The sequence below is a fragment of the Olea europaea genome, chromosome 4 (assembly GCF_002742605.1).
Source record: "Olea europaea var. sylvestris chromosome 4, O_europaea_v1, whole genome shotgun sequence".
In the NCBI taxonomy this organism is placed as follows: domain Eukaryota; kingdom Viridiplantae; phylum Streptophyta; class Magnoliopsida; order Lamiales; family Oleaceae; genus Olea; species Olea europaea.
In genome coordinates this window covers 5,170,596-5,185,220 of record NC_036240.1, presented here as the reverse complement: position 1 = coordinate 5,185,220, position 14,625 = coordinate 5,170,596, and the positions used below count along the sequence as shown (strand labels likewise).

General features: G+C 34.1%; 2 protein-coding genes across 3 annotated transcripts in view; both read left to right on the top strand.

Annotated features, from left to right (window-relative positions):
- The window catches only part of LOC111394053 (putative vesicle-associated membrane protein 726), a 1,829-nt gene extending 28 nt beyond the window's left edge, over window positions 1-1,801 (top strand). Inside the window, exons 1-5 of one of the 2 annotated variants that reach the window (XM_023019835.1) lie at window positions 1-73; window positions 960-1,103; window positions 1,179-1,299; window positions 1,382-1,444; window positions 1,589-1,801. The exon at window positions 1-73 is cut by the window's left edge and continues 28 nt beyond it. In XM_023019835.1, the coding sequence (XP_022875603.1) occupies window positions 1-73; window positions 960-1,103; window positions 1,179-1,299; window positions 1,382-1,444; window positions 1,589-1,732 (545 nt within the window). In that variant the 3' untranslated portion in view covers window positions 1,733-1,801. Of the gene's footprint in view, window positions 190-959; window positions 1,104-1,178; window positions 1,300-1,381; window positions 1,445-1,588 lie in introns of both variants that reach the window. The other variant, XM_023019834.1, reaches the window with a different exon arrangement.
- An 11,532-nt stretch (window positions 1,802-13,333) lies between these two features.
- LOC111393360 (F-box/kelch-repeat protein At3g23880-like) lies at window positions 13,334-14,616 on the top strand. Its single transcript, XM_023018864.1, has one exon. The coding sequence runs from the start codon at window positions 13,394-13,396 to the stop codon at window positions 14,573-14,575; it is 1,182 nt and encodes a 393-aa protein (XP_022874632.1). The 5' UTR covers window positions 13,334-13,393; the 3' UTR covers window positions 14,576-14,616.
- Window positions 14,617-14,625: the final 9 nt, after the last annotated feature.

Genomic DNA, 14,625 nt, shown 5'->3' with positions numbered 1-14,625 from the left:
TGGATCGGCAAACATTGATATATAGCTTTGTTGCAAGGGGCACCGTTATATTAGCCGAGTACACTGAATTTTCAGGGAATTTCACCAGCATAGCATCCCAATGCTTGGAGAAGCTGCCTGCATCAAATAACAAATTCACTTACGATTGTGATGGCCACACCTTTAATTACCTTGTGGAAAATGGATTTAGTATGTTACTTTACCTTTGATTATGTAGATATTTAATTTTCATATCAATTTATGTTACTCTAATGCCCATGTTGAGTTGATGGTTTCTATTTTCATTTTGCTTGATTTGTATTTATAGCCCCTCTTTGACAACCATTAAAACATTTTTTTTTTCAAACTCATTTTCAACCACATTCTCCGAAAAATCAATATTCCAAGACTCATTTTTCCCAAAACACTCATTTTAATGGTTGTCAAACAGAGGCATATGAATGTGTGATTTTGGACGTATAACTTGAAATGGTTGTGAAAATTTTCATCTATGAATGTATAACTGGAAATCTTGTGAAAAATTTCTTGGTGAGTGAGGAAATGTGTATATATTTCAGTGGAAGGGAATTTCGTGGCATATGAATGTGTGAATTTGGACGTATATGAAATCTCAGTTGTTATAATGGAGATTTTCCGTTATGTTTAAAAGTATTTGATGATTGAAATTTGCATGCTTGAGTTTCATAGCTGAAAAGTAATGATGTTTATGCATACACTTGTGGAGCATTTGAGAGCCTCGACTCCCTCTTGAACTACTCTTCATTTTCTCGATCCTCACGGAATGAATCTCCCGAACTAATGTTTATAAAATGTTTATAATTGGTCAAACCACTTTTTATCCACATATTTCGAATACTTACTTTTACCATCTATTTATCAACTCCTTATTCTGTTTGATGCCTTGTATGTTTGAATTTCTGGATCATCTTGACTCCCCTACTTTATATTGTGTTTTATATAGCCTACTGCATTGTTGCTACTAATTCTGCTGGAAAGCAAGTTCCAATTGCCTTTCTAGAGCGCGTGAAGGATGATTTTAATAAGAGATATGAAGGAGGGAAAGCTGCAACTGCAGGTGCCAATAGCCTGAAAAAGGAATTCGGGTAATTGATTTTTCACCGTTTATAAGTGAGTTTTCAGTTTTTGTGGGCTCTGCCGAATTCTTGATGCTATTGTAGGCCAAAATTGAAAGAGCACATGAAGTACAGCGTTGATCATCCTGAAGAGATTGACAACCTTGCTATAGCCAAGGCTCAGGTTACGGAAGTTAAGGGAGTGATGATGGGAAACATTGAGAAGGTATAAAACGTTTCCTCAACATAAGAACCTTTTTTTATTCTTGCTGGTCATTACACATGTCTAATTCTATTTGCATTTAAAGGTTCTCAACCGAGGTGAGAAGATTGAGATTCTTGTTGATAAGACCGATAATCTCCGATCACAGGTTAGTCAGAGAACTGCAAAGGCCTAAATGATCTACTCATTTAACTCTTTATTCTACATGCTTACGATATTTGTTCTGGAATTAGATCATTTTTCTGGCTTTTATTGACATAGTTTATATTTTGTGTTTCTGTTCGAGTTTTAGGCACAGGATTTTAGGACACAAGGGACGATGATGAAGAGAAAAATGTGGATTCAGAATATGAAGATTAAACTGATAGTGTTAGGTGTCATCGTAGCAGTGATTCTCATCATCATATTTATAGTTTGTCATGGCTTCAAATGTTGATGTCGGGGCCTCCTCGGTTAGGAATAAGTTTGCTAGAGTGGTTGACTTAGTTTTGCTGTTCCTTTGGCCTATTCCCTCTTAGTCCAAGCTTCTCTTTCTTTTGGCCTCTAATTTTGATCTGATGTATCGTTAATAATGAATTACTTACGATAGAGAAATTTTGAAAATATTTGACTTGATATAGAAATCATTTTTTTTAGTGGTACTACACCTCTATCCTTGAAAGTTCTCACCTAAAATATAGCAATGTATCAAAGATTGGCACTATACGTAGCTTAATAGCTTAAAACTAGTTAGACAATCATTATTTCTTGAAGCTCGATCTCATCCAAGACGAACCATATAGCAAAGAGAAACCATGAAGTCGAATAGAATAACTTGCTTTTGAAAAAAGTTGCTTTAATGGTAGTCTTTACGTTTTCTCTTTCACTCGTAATGTGGGGAAGAAGTGGACAGGTTGGATGTTTAATTGTCTAGGCGGTAATGATAGTATCTATACCTGAACTGGTGGCTCACTTTTTCTAAATAAAGGGGAAGAGACAATTACTAACCTGGTTGTGTGTGTGTGTGTGTGTGTGTGTTATAATCCAATTTAAATCTTGGTAAGCCTATCTAGGTTCACCCATTAATACCAATTAGTTACCAAGTAAAGTTATGTAACCATGACCATGCATCGGTCTATTCGGAAATCTGCCTAACATACATGTAATTATAATCGGCTAAAGGAATTCTATAACAAGATAAGAACTGGATGCATACTACTTAGAAAGGGATACCTAAATACCTCAACTCTAACCCGCATTGTCCATCTCCACCCCATTAGGGAATCGAGGTAGGGACAAGACAAAGAACATGGTCCTCGCTTAGACTCTTTTTATTTTTTAGGCGTGTAAGTTCAACTTTTTTAAAAAACTAAATAAGTAAATAGGGAGGGAAATGTGGATAGTTTAACGAGTTCAAGGAATCATTTTTGAAGAAGTATACCCCATAAGTGTCCAAAGTTGAAAGCAAACAGAGTTTCTTACGTTGACACATGGCTAAATGTCATTAATTGAATATGAGCATAAGTTTGAAGACTTGTCTTATTATGTCCCTACTTTTGTAAACATTGAGAAGAAGAAGGCAATATGTTTTGAACAGAGTTTGAGGGATGATCTGAGATAGGCTGTAGTCGTGCTTAAACTAGGAACGTATTATAAGTGCTAGCAAAAGCAGTAGTACTAGAAGTCGGAGAAACGAAAGTGGGTGGATGATAATGGCAAAGGAAATTAGAACTTCTCAAATAAGGATAAACGAGATTCGTCTCAAGATGACAATAAGAATTTTTCGCGTTGTAACAAATGCCAGAAGCACCATTAGGGAGCTTGTCTTCTGGGAACGAATGTATGTTTCCAATGTGGAGAACGAGGAAACATCACCATGTTTTGTCCTAAGAACAAACAACTTGGGAATGAACAACAGAAACATAAAAAAATGTCCAAAATAAACAAGGGAATACAAAGCAGAAACAAGACAATGCACAAGAGTAGTAGGGATATACACCTAGGGGACAGGCAATGATCTTTACAATGACAGAGCAGGTAAAGGATCAAAATCGAAATGTTGTAGTAAGTAGCATCCTCATATCTAGCTTATTAGCCTATGTATTGATAGATTCTAGCACAACTCATTCTTTTATATCCTTTAAGTTCGTCCATAAATTGGGTGTAATGGTTACTGCACGTTTTTCCGTAGTAGTGTTTATTCCCTCAAGGAATACGTTAAACATTGATCACGTTGTTAAAACGACAATGATAGAAATTGATGGTAGATCATTGAAAATGGAGTTGTATGTGATAGACATAAACGAATTTGATGTGATTCTTAGGGTGGACGGGTATCCTAGAACCACGCAAAAATTCTTCACTTTAAGAAAAAAAGTGGTCTTTCTATGACCAAGAGAAGAGGAAATTTGTTTATCTATAACTAGAAATAGATTCTCTAACCCACGTCATTTTTGTGATGAAAGAACAATGGATCTTACAATTGAAAGATAGTGTAGGAATACTGATGTCGGTGACAAAAAATGAGGAAAATAATGAATTGACAATTAATGATGTTAGAATGGTACGGGAATATCCAAAAGCTTTTTCCTGGAAAATTGCCTGATATGCCGCCAAAACGAGAGGTAGAGTTCACAATCGATCTCATTCCCTACTTTGTACCCATATCTAAAGCTCCTTATAGAATGACATGAAAGAGTTATAGAAACTAAAAGGATTTATCTGGCTTAATGTTTCACCATGGGGTGCTAGTGTTGTTTGTTTAGAAAAAGAAGAATGGATCAATGAAAATGTGCATAAATTATAGGAAATTGAACAAAATCACTATCAAGAATAAGTATCATCTTCCCAGGATATAGGACTTGCTTTAGGGAGCAGTGGTATTCTCTAAGATTGACTTGAGATCTGGTTACCATCAATTAAGAATCAATGTGGGTGACATCTCGAAGATGGCCTTTAGAAATCAATATGGATTTTATGAGTTTTTAGTTATGCCATTTGGTTTAACTAACGCTCCGAGAGTCTTTATAGATTTGATAAATCATGTATTTCCACGAGTACCTTGATTTGTTTGTTATTGTGTTCATCGATGATATCTTGATATACTCAAAAAGTAAAGAGGAACATGAAGAGCACTTATGGATAGTACTGGGAGTTCTAAATAAGGAGAAACTTTATGCCAATTTCAAAAAATGTGAGTTTTGGTTCGAACAGGTAGCATTCCTTGGGCATGTTGTCATAGCTCGAGGCATACAGGTTGATATAAACAAAGTAGAGATAGTGTTAAATTGGTTGTAAGATAAAATCATATTTTTTTGGACTTGGCAGGATACTGTAAGAGGTTTATTGAAGGATTTCCCAAAATAGCATGACCACTAACATAATTAACACATAAGGATGCAAGGTTTGATTGGATAGACATGTGAGCAGAGTTTTGAGAAACTAAAGCAGAAGCTAGTGAATGCTCTAGTATTAACTATACTTGAAGGATCAAAGGGATTATGATGTGTCTTGATGCAGAGTGATAAAGTGGTCGCTTACGCATCAAAACAATTGAAGTCACATGAGCAAAACTACCCTACGCACGACTTAGAACTTGCTGCGGTACTCCATGCATTAAAAATTTAGAGGCATTATCTTTTTGGAGGTAAGTGTGACATTTATTTTGACCACAAGAGTCTCAAGTGCATCTTCATTTAGAAGGAGTTGAACATGAAACAGAGAAGATGACTCAAGCTGGTAAAGATTACAATTACAACATTCACTATCACCTAAGGAAAGCAAATGTTATAGCAGACGCCTTGAGTCGTAAAGTGACAAGTCAAGTGGCGGCTTTGACCATACAAGAGCCACTATGGAAAGAATTAGAGAGATTAAACCTCGAAGTGGTTACAATACTGTCAAGTGCTATTGCTTAGATGGTTGCATTTTAGATTCGACCAACACTCTGTGACAGGATTAAAGACCATCAGAAAGCCAATCAGTGATTGAATTCATTAAGTCAGAGATTGATATAGAGAGGCGAAAGGATTCCGCAAAGGATTAAGGACAAGATCTCGTATTATTAAGGACGCTTGTCTATGTGACTTCAAGGAGTTAAAAAAGGAAATACTAGAAGAGGATCACTCCACTCCTTATTTAGTACATCTAGGAGGTACAAAGATATACCAAGACCATAAGTATTTTGGTAAAATGGCATAAAGATGAATATAGTTAAGTATGTCGAAAGGTGATTAGTATATCATCAAGTAAAAGCTGAACACCAATGACCATCAAGGTTACTTTAACTATTAAAAGTTTCGAAATAGAAATGAGATCATGTAACAATGGACTTTGTGGTCGGTTTTGCAAAGTCAATGGGGGTAATGAGGCTATTTGGGTCATTATGGATCGACTCACCAAATCAGCTCATTTCTTGTCGGTTCGAATGACATTCTCAATGGATCAACTAGTACAGTTGTATGTGAACGAGGTAGTAAGGTTGCATGGTGTACCTGTTTTAATTGTATTAGATAGAGATTCAAGGTTCACATCGAACTTCTAGAAAAGCCTACACCGAGCTATGGGAACTAAGCTAAAATTTAGTACAACTTTTCACCCTGAGACAAATGATCAGTCTAAGTGAACAATTCAAACAGTGGAAGATATGCTTTGAACATGTGTCCTCGAGTTTGGAGGATACTGGGAAAAACATTTACCCTTGATTGAATTTGCATAGAACAACATCTATTACACCTCTATTGGCATGGCACCGTATGAGGCATTATATGAGAGGAAGTGTAGATCACCAGTTCATTAGGATGAGGTCAATTAGTGAAAGATTTTAGGGCCAAGGATCATTGAACAAATAGTGTAGGCTATTGAGAAAATTTGAGCTAGTATGAAAATTGTCCAAGATAGACAAAAAAGTTATGCTAATAGAAGAAGGAATTGGAATTTTTGGTAGGTGACAAAATATTTCTCAAGGTTGAACCAATGAAGGGGATATTACATTTTGGTAAGAAAGGAAATTTACAACTAAGATTCATTGGTTCGATTGAAATCTTGCAACGTATCAGAAATGTCCCGTATTTGTTGCCTTTACCACCAAAACTTTCAACTGTGCATGACATCTTTCATGTGTCAATGCTTTGAAGTATGTTCCTAATCCAAGTCATGTGGTCAACCATCAGTCCATTGACTTACAACAATGTTTGAACTACGAGGAAATACCAATAAGGATCATTAATAATAAAAATAAAATAAAATTAAAGCACTCAGAAATAAGGTGATTTCTTTAGTAAAAGTCCAATGGCAAAATCACTCCGCTAAAGATGCAACTTGGGAGAGAGAGGTAGAGATGTGAGCTAAGTATCCACAAATCTTCTACAAATTTCAAGATAAATTTTGAGGATGAAATTTATTGTTGTTCATCCACTTTCTTTTTTCCATTGTCATTCAAATATTTCTCATTACAAACAAGTGAATTTCCAACAATTTTACACCTAAACATTCTGAAATTTCTAAGAACTTTTTTGGCATACTTCATTTGAGAAATAAAGATTCCATCTTTATGTATTTTTACACCAAGAAAATGATGTAGCATCCCTAAGTTACTCATTTTATATCTTTTCATCATGACAATTTTAAATTCTTCTATCATTTTTGCATTGCAACATATAATGCAACAACAAGTATATTGATGTTATCTCAATATTTAACATACGTGGTTTGGCTTACTTTTGCTTTTGAGAAATCCATATTGCTGAAAAAGCCATCAATTTGACTACACCAAGACCTCGGTGCTTGTTTGAGCAAAAATTTCATCATAATTGATCTTAGGGTGTTGTGCATACCCTTTCACAACCAATCTTGCCTTATTTCTCTTAAATGATCCATTCGAAATATGTTTCTCCTTGTAGACCCATTTTATACCAATCACATTGTTCCTTTTTAGCCTTTCAACTAGTTCCCAAGCTTTGTTTTTCTCAGTGACTTCTATCTCTTCATCCATTTCTTTTTTTCCAACACTCCTTAATGACTTCTTCAAAAATTTTAGGTTCAGCAATACAAAAGTTGCATCTTGTATAAATAACATTCAAATTCCACATTTTTCTTGGAATTAAGCTTGGTGATGATGAACTAGAACTAAGGGGACTTGATAGGCTGATTGTTGATGATGGTACTGAACTTGATTGGCTTGCATTTTCTTCATTTTCCATATTATCATCGACTAAATTTTGAGACAGTTATTGGGACAATGACATTTCTTTCAATTTCTTCATTTTCCCAATTTCATGTAGCAATCTCATCAAGCAATACATCACGGCTAATTATCACTTTCTTGGTCTTCAAGTTGTATCATTTATAGCCCTTAGATTGTGAGCTATAGCCAATAAAAAACATGAAAAGATATGTAATGAGTACTACAGGGCTGCTACATCATTTTCTTGGTATGAAAATATATCAAGATGGAAATGAGTTTATTTCTCAAATGAAGTATGCCAAAAAATAAAACTATTGAAAATCCACTTGTTTATAATGAGAAATTGAATGAAGAATGATGGAAAAAAGAAAGAGGATGAAACTCTATAGAAACTTGACTGGAAACTTGCTTTGTTTTATTGCTACAAGACTTGATGTCATGTATGTGGCAAGTTTACTTTTTCGGTTCATGAATAGTACAAGCCACAAGCACTTTGGTGCGGAAAAAAGAGTTTTGAGATATATAATGGGGACAACAAATTTTGTGATCAGATTTGAGAAGAATTTGGAACTGAAGTTAGCTTTAGTGATAGTGATTAGGGAAGTTGTATTGATGACATTTAAAGCACCTCCAGTTATACATTTTCCTTAGTTTGGGAGTATTATTGCTGCTATCCAAGAAGCAACAAATATTTGCTCAATCCTCATTTGAAGCCAAATGTATGGAATCCTCAATTGCAACCTCACAAGTCGTTTGGCTAAGAAGAAATTTAGAAGACATTGCGGAGAAACAAGAAGAAGCTTTACCACTATCTTGTGGTAGCAAATTAGCTATTGCTATGTCAAAAATCCATATTTTCATAGCCGGACAAGAGACATTGCAATCAAGTACCACTTCATTCGAGATGTAATTGAAGATGGAGAAGTTGAACTCAACTATTGTAATTACGAAAAGAGCAAATTGCTGATATCTTTGCAAATGCATTTCCAACGTCAAGATTTCAACAATTAAGAGAAGTACTTGAAGTTCAAGAAAAACACATTAAGGAGGAGATGTTAATGTGTAAGGTGTTTTTGTTAATGTGTATACGTGTTTTTAGTAGAAAAGTCAAAGAAATTTGTTGACCAATTGAGGACTAAAATGTAATTTTGTATTGTGTTAAAAGTCCCTTTATGTAGTAAGAGTAAAAATGGATTAGAAGGAAAAAAAATAAAATAAAATAAAAAAAATTCACCTTCCTTCCCCTGTTTTTCCCTTTACTGCTGAAAATCTGCTGCATTATTTCTTTGTGTTACATCAGATTTTAGGATGTCAAAGCTGAAACTACAGACAACACCATGAGCCAGATGATGGTCCTTGTTGAGTTTGAGTTTAGAGAATGGACAAAAGAACCTTCCATTGTCTGTTTCTGTTTGTAATATCTCCCAGCACATGCATACGTACTCTCTAAATTGACTTTTGTGCTTTTCCATAAGTTTTCTCCATGGACTGGATGAAATTGGTAAGCGAGTCCACTTAGAAAATTATGATCTCGAAGCCTAGCCATCACGGAATGCAACTGTACCTCCCCCTCAAATGTGTTTTCCCAATAGATAGTCTCGCAATCAATTTCTAGGAAAATAGCAACAAGTTCACTATAGTGCATTGGTAATGGTCGACCATTTGTGTGGTAGAGAAGGATCTCTGGTTCCATTCAAAGACGCATGTTTCCTTCGATCCATCATTGAAGGTCTACGATACAACATTCTATACCTCCTTGGTTGTGGGGAGATGTTCACGAAAATATATTTCAAATTAAACCATCGTAAGTGTACGATTCATTAACAAGTAATAAAATGGATGTGAGTTCAAGTATTATCCCATGGAGATTGATTTAGTTCAATTTTAATTATCGGGAACCTAACAAAATAATATTATGTGTTGTTATGATAAAATTATAACTAAAATAAACTACGTATGCAATTATGAATAAATTAACTAAACTACATGTAAGCTACGCTTAATGGAAATTGATGTATGTAATGAATTACAAATGTACTAGGATCATGAATTTCCATGTAATAATAATTTTTAATCTTAGTTTACACTTTGACAACACGATTTAATATTGAAGAATCAATGTTTCTATTATATTCAACAATCTCTCTCTAGTAATGTTAAACTCACTCTCATATATGATCCGACTATATTTCTATGATGGATGCGAACATATAAAAATTTATGAACGCTTAAAGATTCACATAAGACATAAAGATATATTTATATTCCCTATCAGACCTTATGTCAATTTATACAATGTCGAACCGATTTTTCTTCTTTCAAATGCATAAAATATACCACCACATTCACACAATTACCATGCACCATAATCATGGAGAAAAGAAATTTATATAAAGCATTCAATATCCAAAAACGTGTTTTTAATGTCAAATATGTAAAACTAAATATTAAAAATTCATATTACATGGTCCAGCATTCTCCGAGCACAAATAAATCTAGCCTAGCATCGCCCAATCAAATCCTAAATTGAATCTTCGAGTTTTGGAATTTTTTTTTCATGTTTCTTACCACTTTCTATGCTCAAAAATGTCCATGAATGTGTTATAATGCATAACAATCACTTAGGGACAGCCCTATGATTTTAAAAGGCATCCCAAGATTTGTTTTCGTAAGAATTTTAATCAAATAAAGAAACCAAAATTTTTTCGTCGGAATTATACTATGCTATAACGTAGTACAAATCAATGCTATAGCATCGTTCAAAGAAATTTAGCCTTGAAATTTGTTGAAAATGACCATGAGACTGCTAGAAAATACACTATGCAGCCGCATAGTGTTGCTAAGCTTCCAAACTTTGCGTTTTAGTCTTCGAACTCGGTTTTCTCATTTCTTGACATCTTTTCTAATTTCTTCTTTTTTTGTTCAATTGATTTTCGATTCTTTCACCTCTTCATTTCTTCTTTTAGGTAATCTTTTGACTCTTTGCACTTTGGTCTTTGAACATTAGTTTTTTATATTTTGGTCCTTTTTCGCTCGTTTCTCCTAGATTCCATTATATTCATCAATGTAGTCCTATAAAACATAGTTTCAAAATATTTAGAAACAATTATCTATGTTTTGTTACCTAAATAAGTGTTTAAAACGCATTTATCAAACCTCCAAATTTAAACTGTTGTTTGTCCTCAAACAAAACGATAGCTTAACTCCACACAAAATATGGTTTGACAACCCATCTTGTCTAAGGATTAAAATTCAGTAATCAACACAATGAACAGCTTTAGCAGTGTAAAATCAAATCAACCTCCATCTTTTATATGCATAACTAGACGTGTGTGTGTGCGCGCGCACGCGCGTTTGTGTAAGAACTCGTGTAAACTATCAAGCTCATGATTGGTTCAACTCCCGATCCGTAAAGGTCAAAAATTTTCTTTCTTCGCTCGAGAGATATACACTCCAAACTTATACGAAATATTGTCCTTAATGTAAAAGTAAAAATAACCAAAATAAAGTAGTAAGCATTAGAGACCCCCCAAGGTAACTGCAGATAGGTGTAAGGATTAGGTTGGTCAGATTGGTAGATATCATGACCACCACCACTTTTCTTTGTTGCTAGGCTTCAATTTTCTATTTCAAGAATTCAAAATAAATATTAATGATAACAAATAAGATATAAATATTTGTAATGTATTCACACCAAAAAGAATTCTAATCTTATAACATTAAGAAGATTGAAATCTAGATGCAACATTAAAAATGCATATCACATCAATGCAAGCTCAATGTAATGCTAAGATGTTAGCAATGGACCTAAATAAAATGAATTCAATAAGTAAACATGCTTAAGTTATTAATGCAAGTCTTAAAATATTATCTAAAATGTTTTAAAAATTATTAAATGCATGAGTTCCTAATCATGGCCCTAAAATACTAATGCAATCCCTAAAAATAGGTGTAATACAATAGCTAATCAAAATAAGTGAAAGGGATAGAAAAATGGGTTGCCTCCCATTAAGTGCTCGATTTATAGTCTAGAGCTCAACTTTTGGGACAAGTGTGTATGACACTTTGAATATGGCTTTGGAGGTTCTGCTTAGTATACTCAATATGACTTTGTTCCTTATTACAACTTTCTTCCAAATTTTAACATTACTCTTCTCCAAGTGGTATGACTTTCGTTTATCACCCCGTTTCGAACTCAACAATTTAAACTTTAATCACCTTTAAGGTTTAATCACAAAATCAATTTTTAAACAAACGATAAAGTCAATTGATTGTATGTTAATTTCCACTTCTTTGAATGCTACAAGTTCTTTTGGCCCGTTATGATTAATTTCTCGATCTTTTATTCTCCTCCTCTTTAATTGAAGTTCTCTTGAGTTCAACATCCGTATTTCGATACTTTTGCAGAAGAAACAACGACATCTTCCCAGAGAGTTCTTCTCTTGTTGTATTTGTAAAAAGTTCAATTGTCGTGATTCCTTTAATTGATGTCCATTAATAACTGATGGAAGAAACAATCCCATAGGCAAATCACTCACATCAAATTGTGGCGAGAGAAATAATGCAACAGGTAATCAAATACGAGAATCAGAATTTTCCTACCAGAATTGTGCTATGCTGTAGCGTAGTACAAATCAATGTTATAGCATAATTTAAAGAAAATTATCCTTGGAATTTGTTGAAAATGACCATGCGACCGCATTGAAAGTAATCTATGTGACTGCATATTATTGCTAAGCTTCCAAACTTTGCATTTTAGTCCCCGAAATTGGTTTTCTTGTCTCTTGACCTCTTTTATTATTTCTTCTTCTTTCAATACTCCATTCTTTTGCTCAATTGATTTTTGATTCTTTCACCTCTTCATTTCTTCTTCCAAGTATCCTTTGACTATTTGTACTTTGGTCCTTAAACTTTGATTTTCTTCCATTCTGGTCCTTTTTTTGCTTGTTTCTCCTAAATGTATTCATATTCATCAATGTTATCCTATAAAATAAAATATAAATTAAGCCATATTTCAACATATTTTCCAATAATTATCTATGTTTTATGACCTAAATAAGTGTGTAAAATGCACTTATTTGGAGATGAAGAAATCGCTGCATCAAGACAAATTCATCGAGTCAATAAGCCCGCTTCCAGCTTTGTTGCTAGTGTCAATACATATCTCATTTGTTAAGACCATGATGAGTAATTGGTCATTCTAGCTAGGAATGCAGAATTGTCTTGGAGGACAATACTATGTGGTGCTGGTGTTGGGATTGGTAGGCTGGTATGCGTGTGATGGCCTTCGGACTCACAACATATTTATGATGGATTATTTTCGACAATAAATCCATGCGTATAGAAATATTTTAACATAATTTGTATAGACACTGATGTGGCAAAATATGATTGAACTATTTATTTATTTATTTTATTTTTGATTTTTTTCAATCTTTCAATAATATCAGGTCATGTGTTGTCTTTAAAATTTTTCTGTGAAAAAATTCTTTACATGTAGCATTGTTGTATTTTGGAATATCAGCCATCAACTGACCTCACGGCTCACACAATGTCGGGTCCATGTGGAACCCACCCATTGGAGGCGACAAGTTTTTAATATTTAAAACTTAGAAAAGTAAACTTATTAGCATGCTAATAACTCTAATAAATAAGCAATTTAGAGATAGTGACTCGTATATAAGTCAAAAAATTTACAATATTTTATAAATCCTCGAATATACTCTCTGGATTTTGACAAAATCAATGAATTACCTGTAGAAGAAACCACCCACGATTGGTGCCTGTCAATTTCAATTCATAATTCCGAAGTCCCAAACACCATTATAAAATGGCTATTTTCACAAATTTTTCGAAAATAAGCTCTCCTTTTTCATATTTGTGATTCTAAATAGTATAATTTCTTTAAAGAAAATAAGTTTCTTAGTATTGTTCATGTCAACTCAAAACTCAAGAAAGCGGACACTGTTAGAAGGGACTATCCATCAGACCCATGATTCAGAACCTTCAGTAAATCTTCCTCAAGCAATGATCACAGAAATATTATTGAGACTACCCGTGAAATCCCTTCTGAAATTCAGGTGCGTTTCCAAGTCATGGCTCTCTTTAATCTCCAGTCCAAGATTCATCAAAACCCATTTCGAAATTTCAACTGATAACAATATATACTACCACAATAAACTAATTTTCAACTCAGATTCAGCTTTTCATATTCTCCACACTTGTTCTTTTTACCCTGAAATAGATGAAAATCCGATTATGGATACTGTTCCGATATATAATCCTTTATCTAACCCGCAGCGTTTAGTACGGATTGTGGGCTCTTGTAATGGGTTGATTTGTGTAGTTTTGGAGCCAGGAATTGTTACTATTTTCAACCCAACTACTAGAAAATCCAGAAAGCTACCCATTTCTGGTACGAGTAACAGTCATGCCAAGGAATACGGGTTTGGTTACGATGAATCCAATGATGATTATAAAGTTGTAGAGTTCTCTTGGACAACTCTTATAATATCGGCCGAATTTGAAAATGAAGTCAAAGTGTACAGTTCAAAAACCAATTCATGGAGAACTATTAATGGGCCAGCCGGTTTCGTTGTTTCCGACTGTAGTGTATTTGTGAATAGAGCTATCCACTGGAAACTATACCCCAATGGTAATCCAATGGATTGGTCTATAATTGCATTCAATGTTACGACCGATAGATACAAAATGGTAGCAAAACCCAAGTATGAAACAGGGCTTGTGAATTCATTGCTAGTGGTTTCAGCTGGACAGCTTTGTGTGTCATGCCTATATTTTACACATGAGGATATTTGGGAGATGAAAGAATATGAAGTGGAAGAATCTTGGACTAAATTGGTTAAAGTTCCAACCAGCTTGGAACTCAAGATGCATATTAACACACGTTCTTTCTTTGTTTCAGAAAATGGTGATGTGTTACTGAAGAATGGGTTTAGTATAGTGTTGTACAAGCCATTGCAGTTTCATGAAATTCATCCATTGAATAAGTGTATTGAAATTGATGCTAAAGGCTATATTTTTTATGTTGCTACCTACACTGAAAGCCTCGTCTTTCCTGATTTTGGATGGGAGCTAGCATCAAAATCTTGTTGAATGTTACGAAATCTTGAAAATCTAGAACGGTGTATATGTTTTTTATGTTG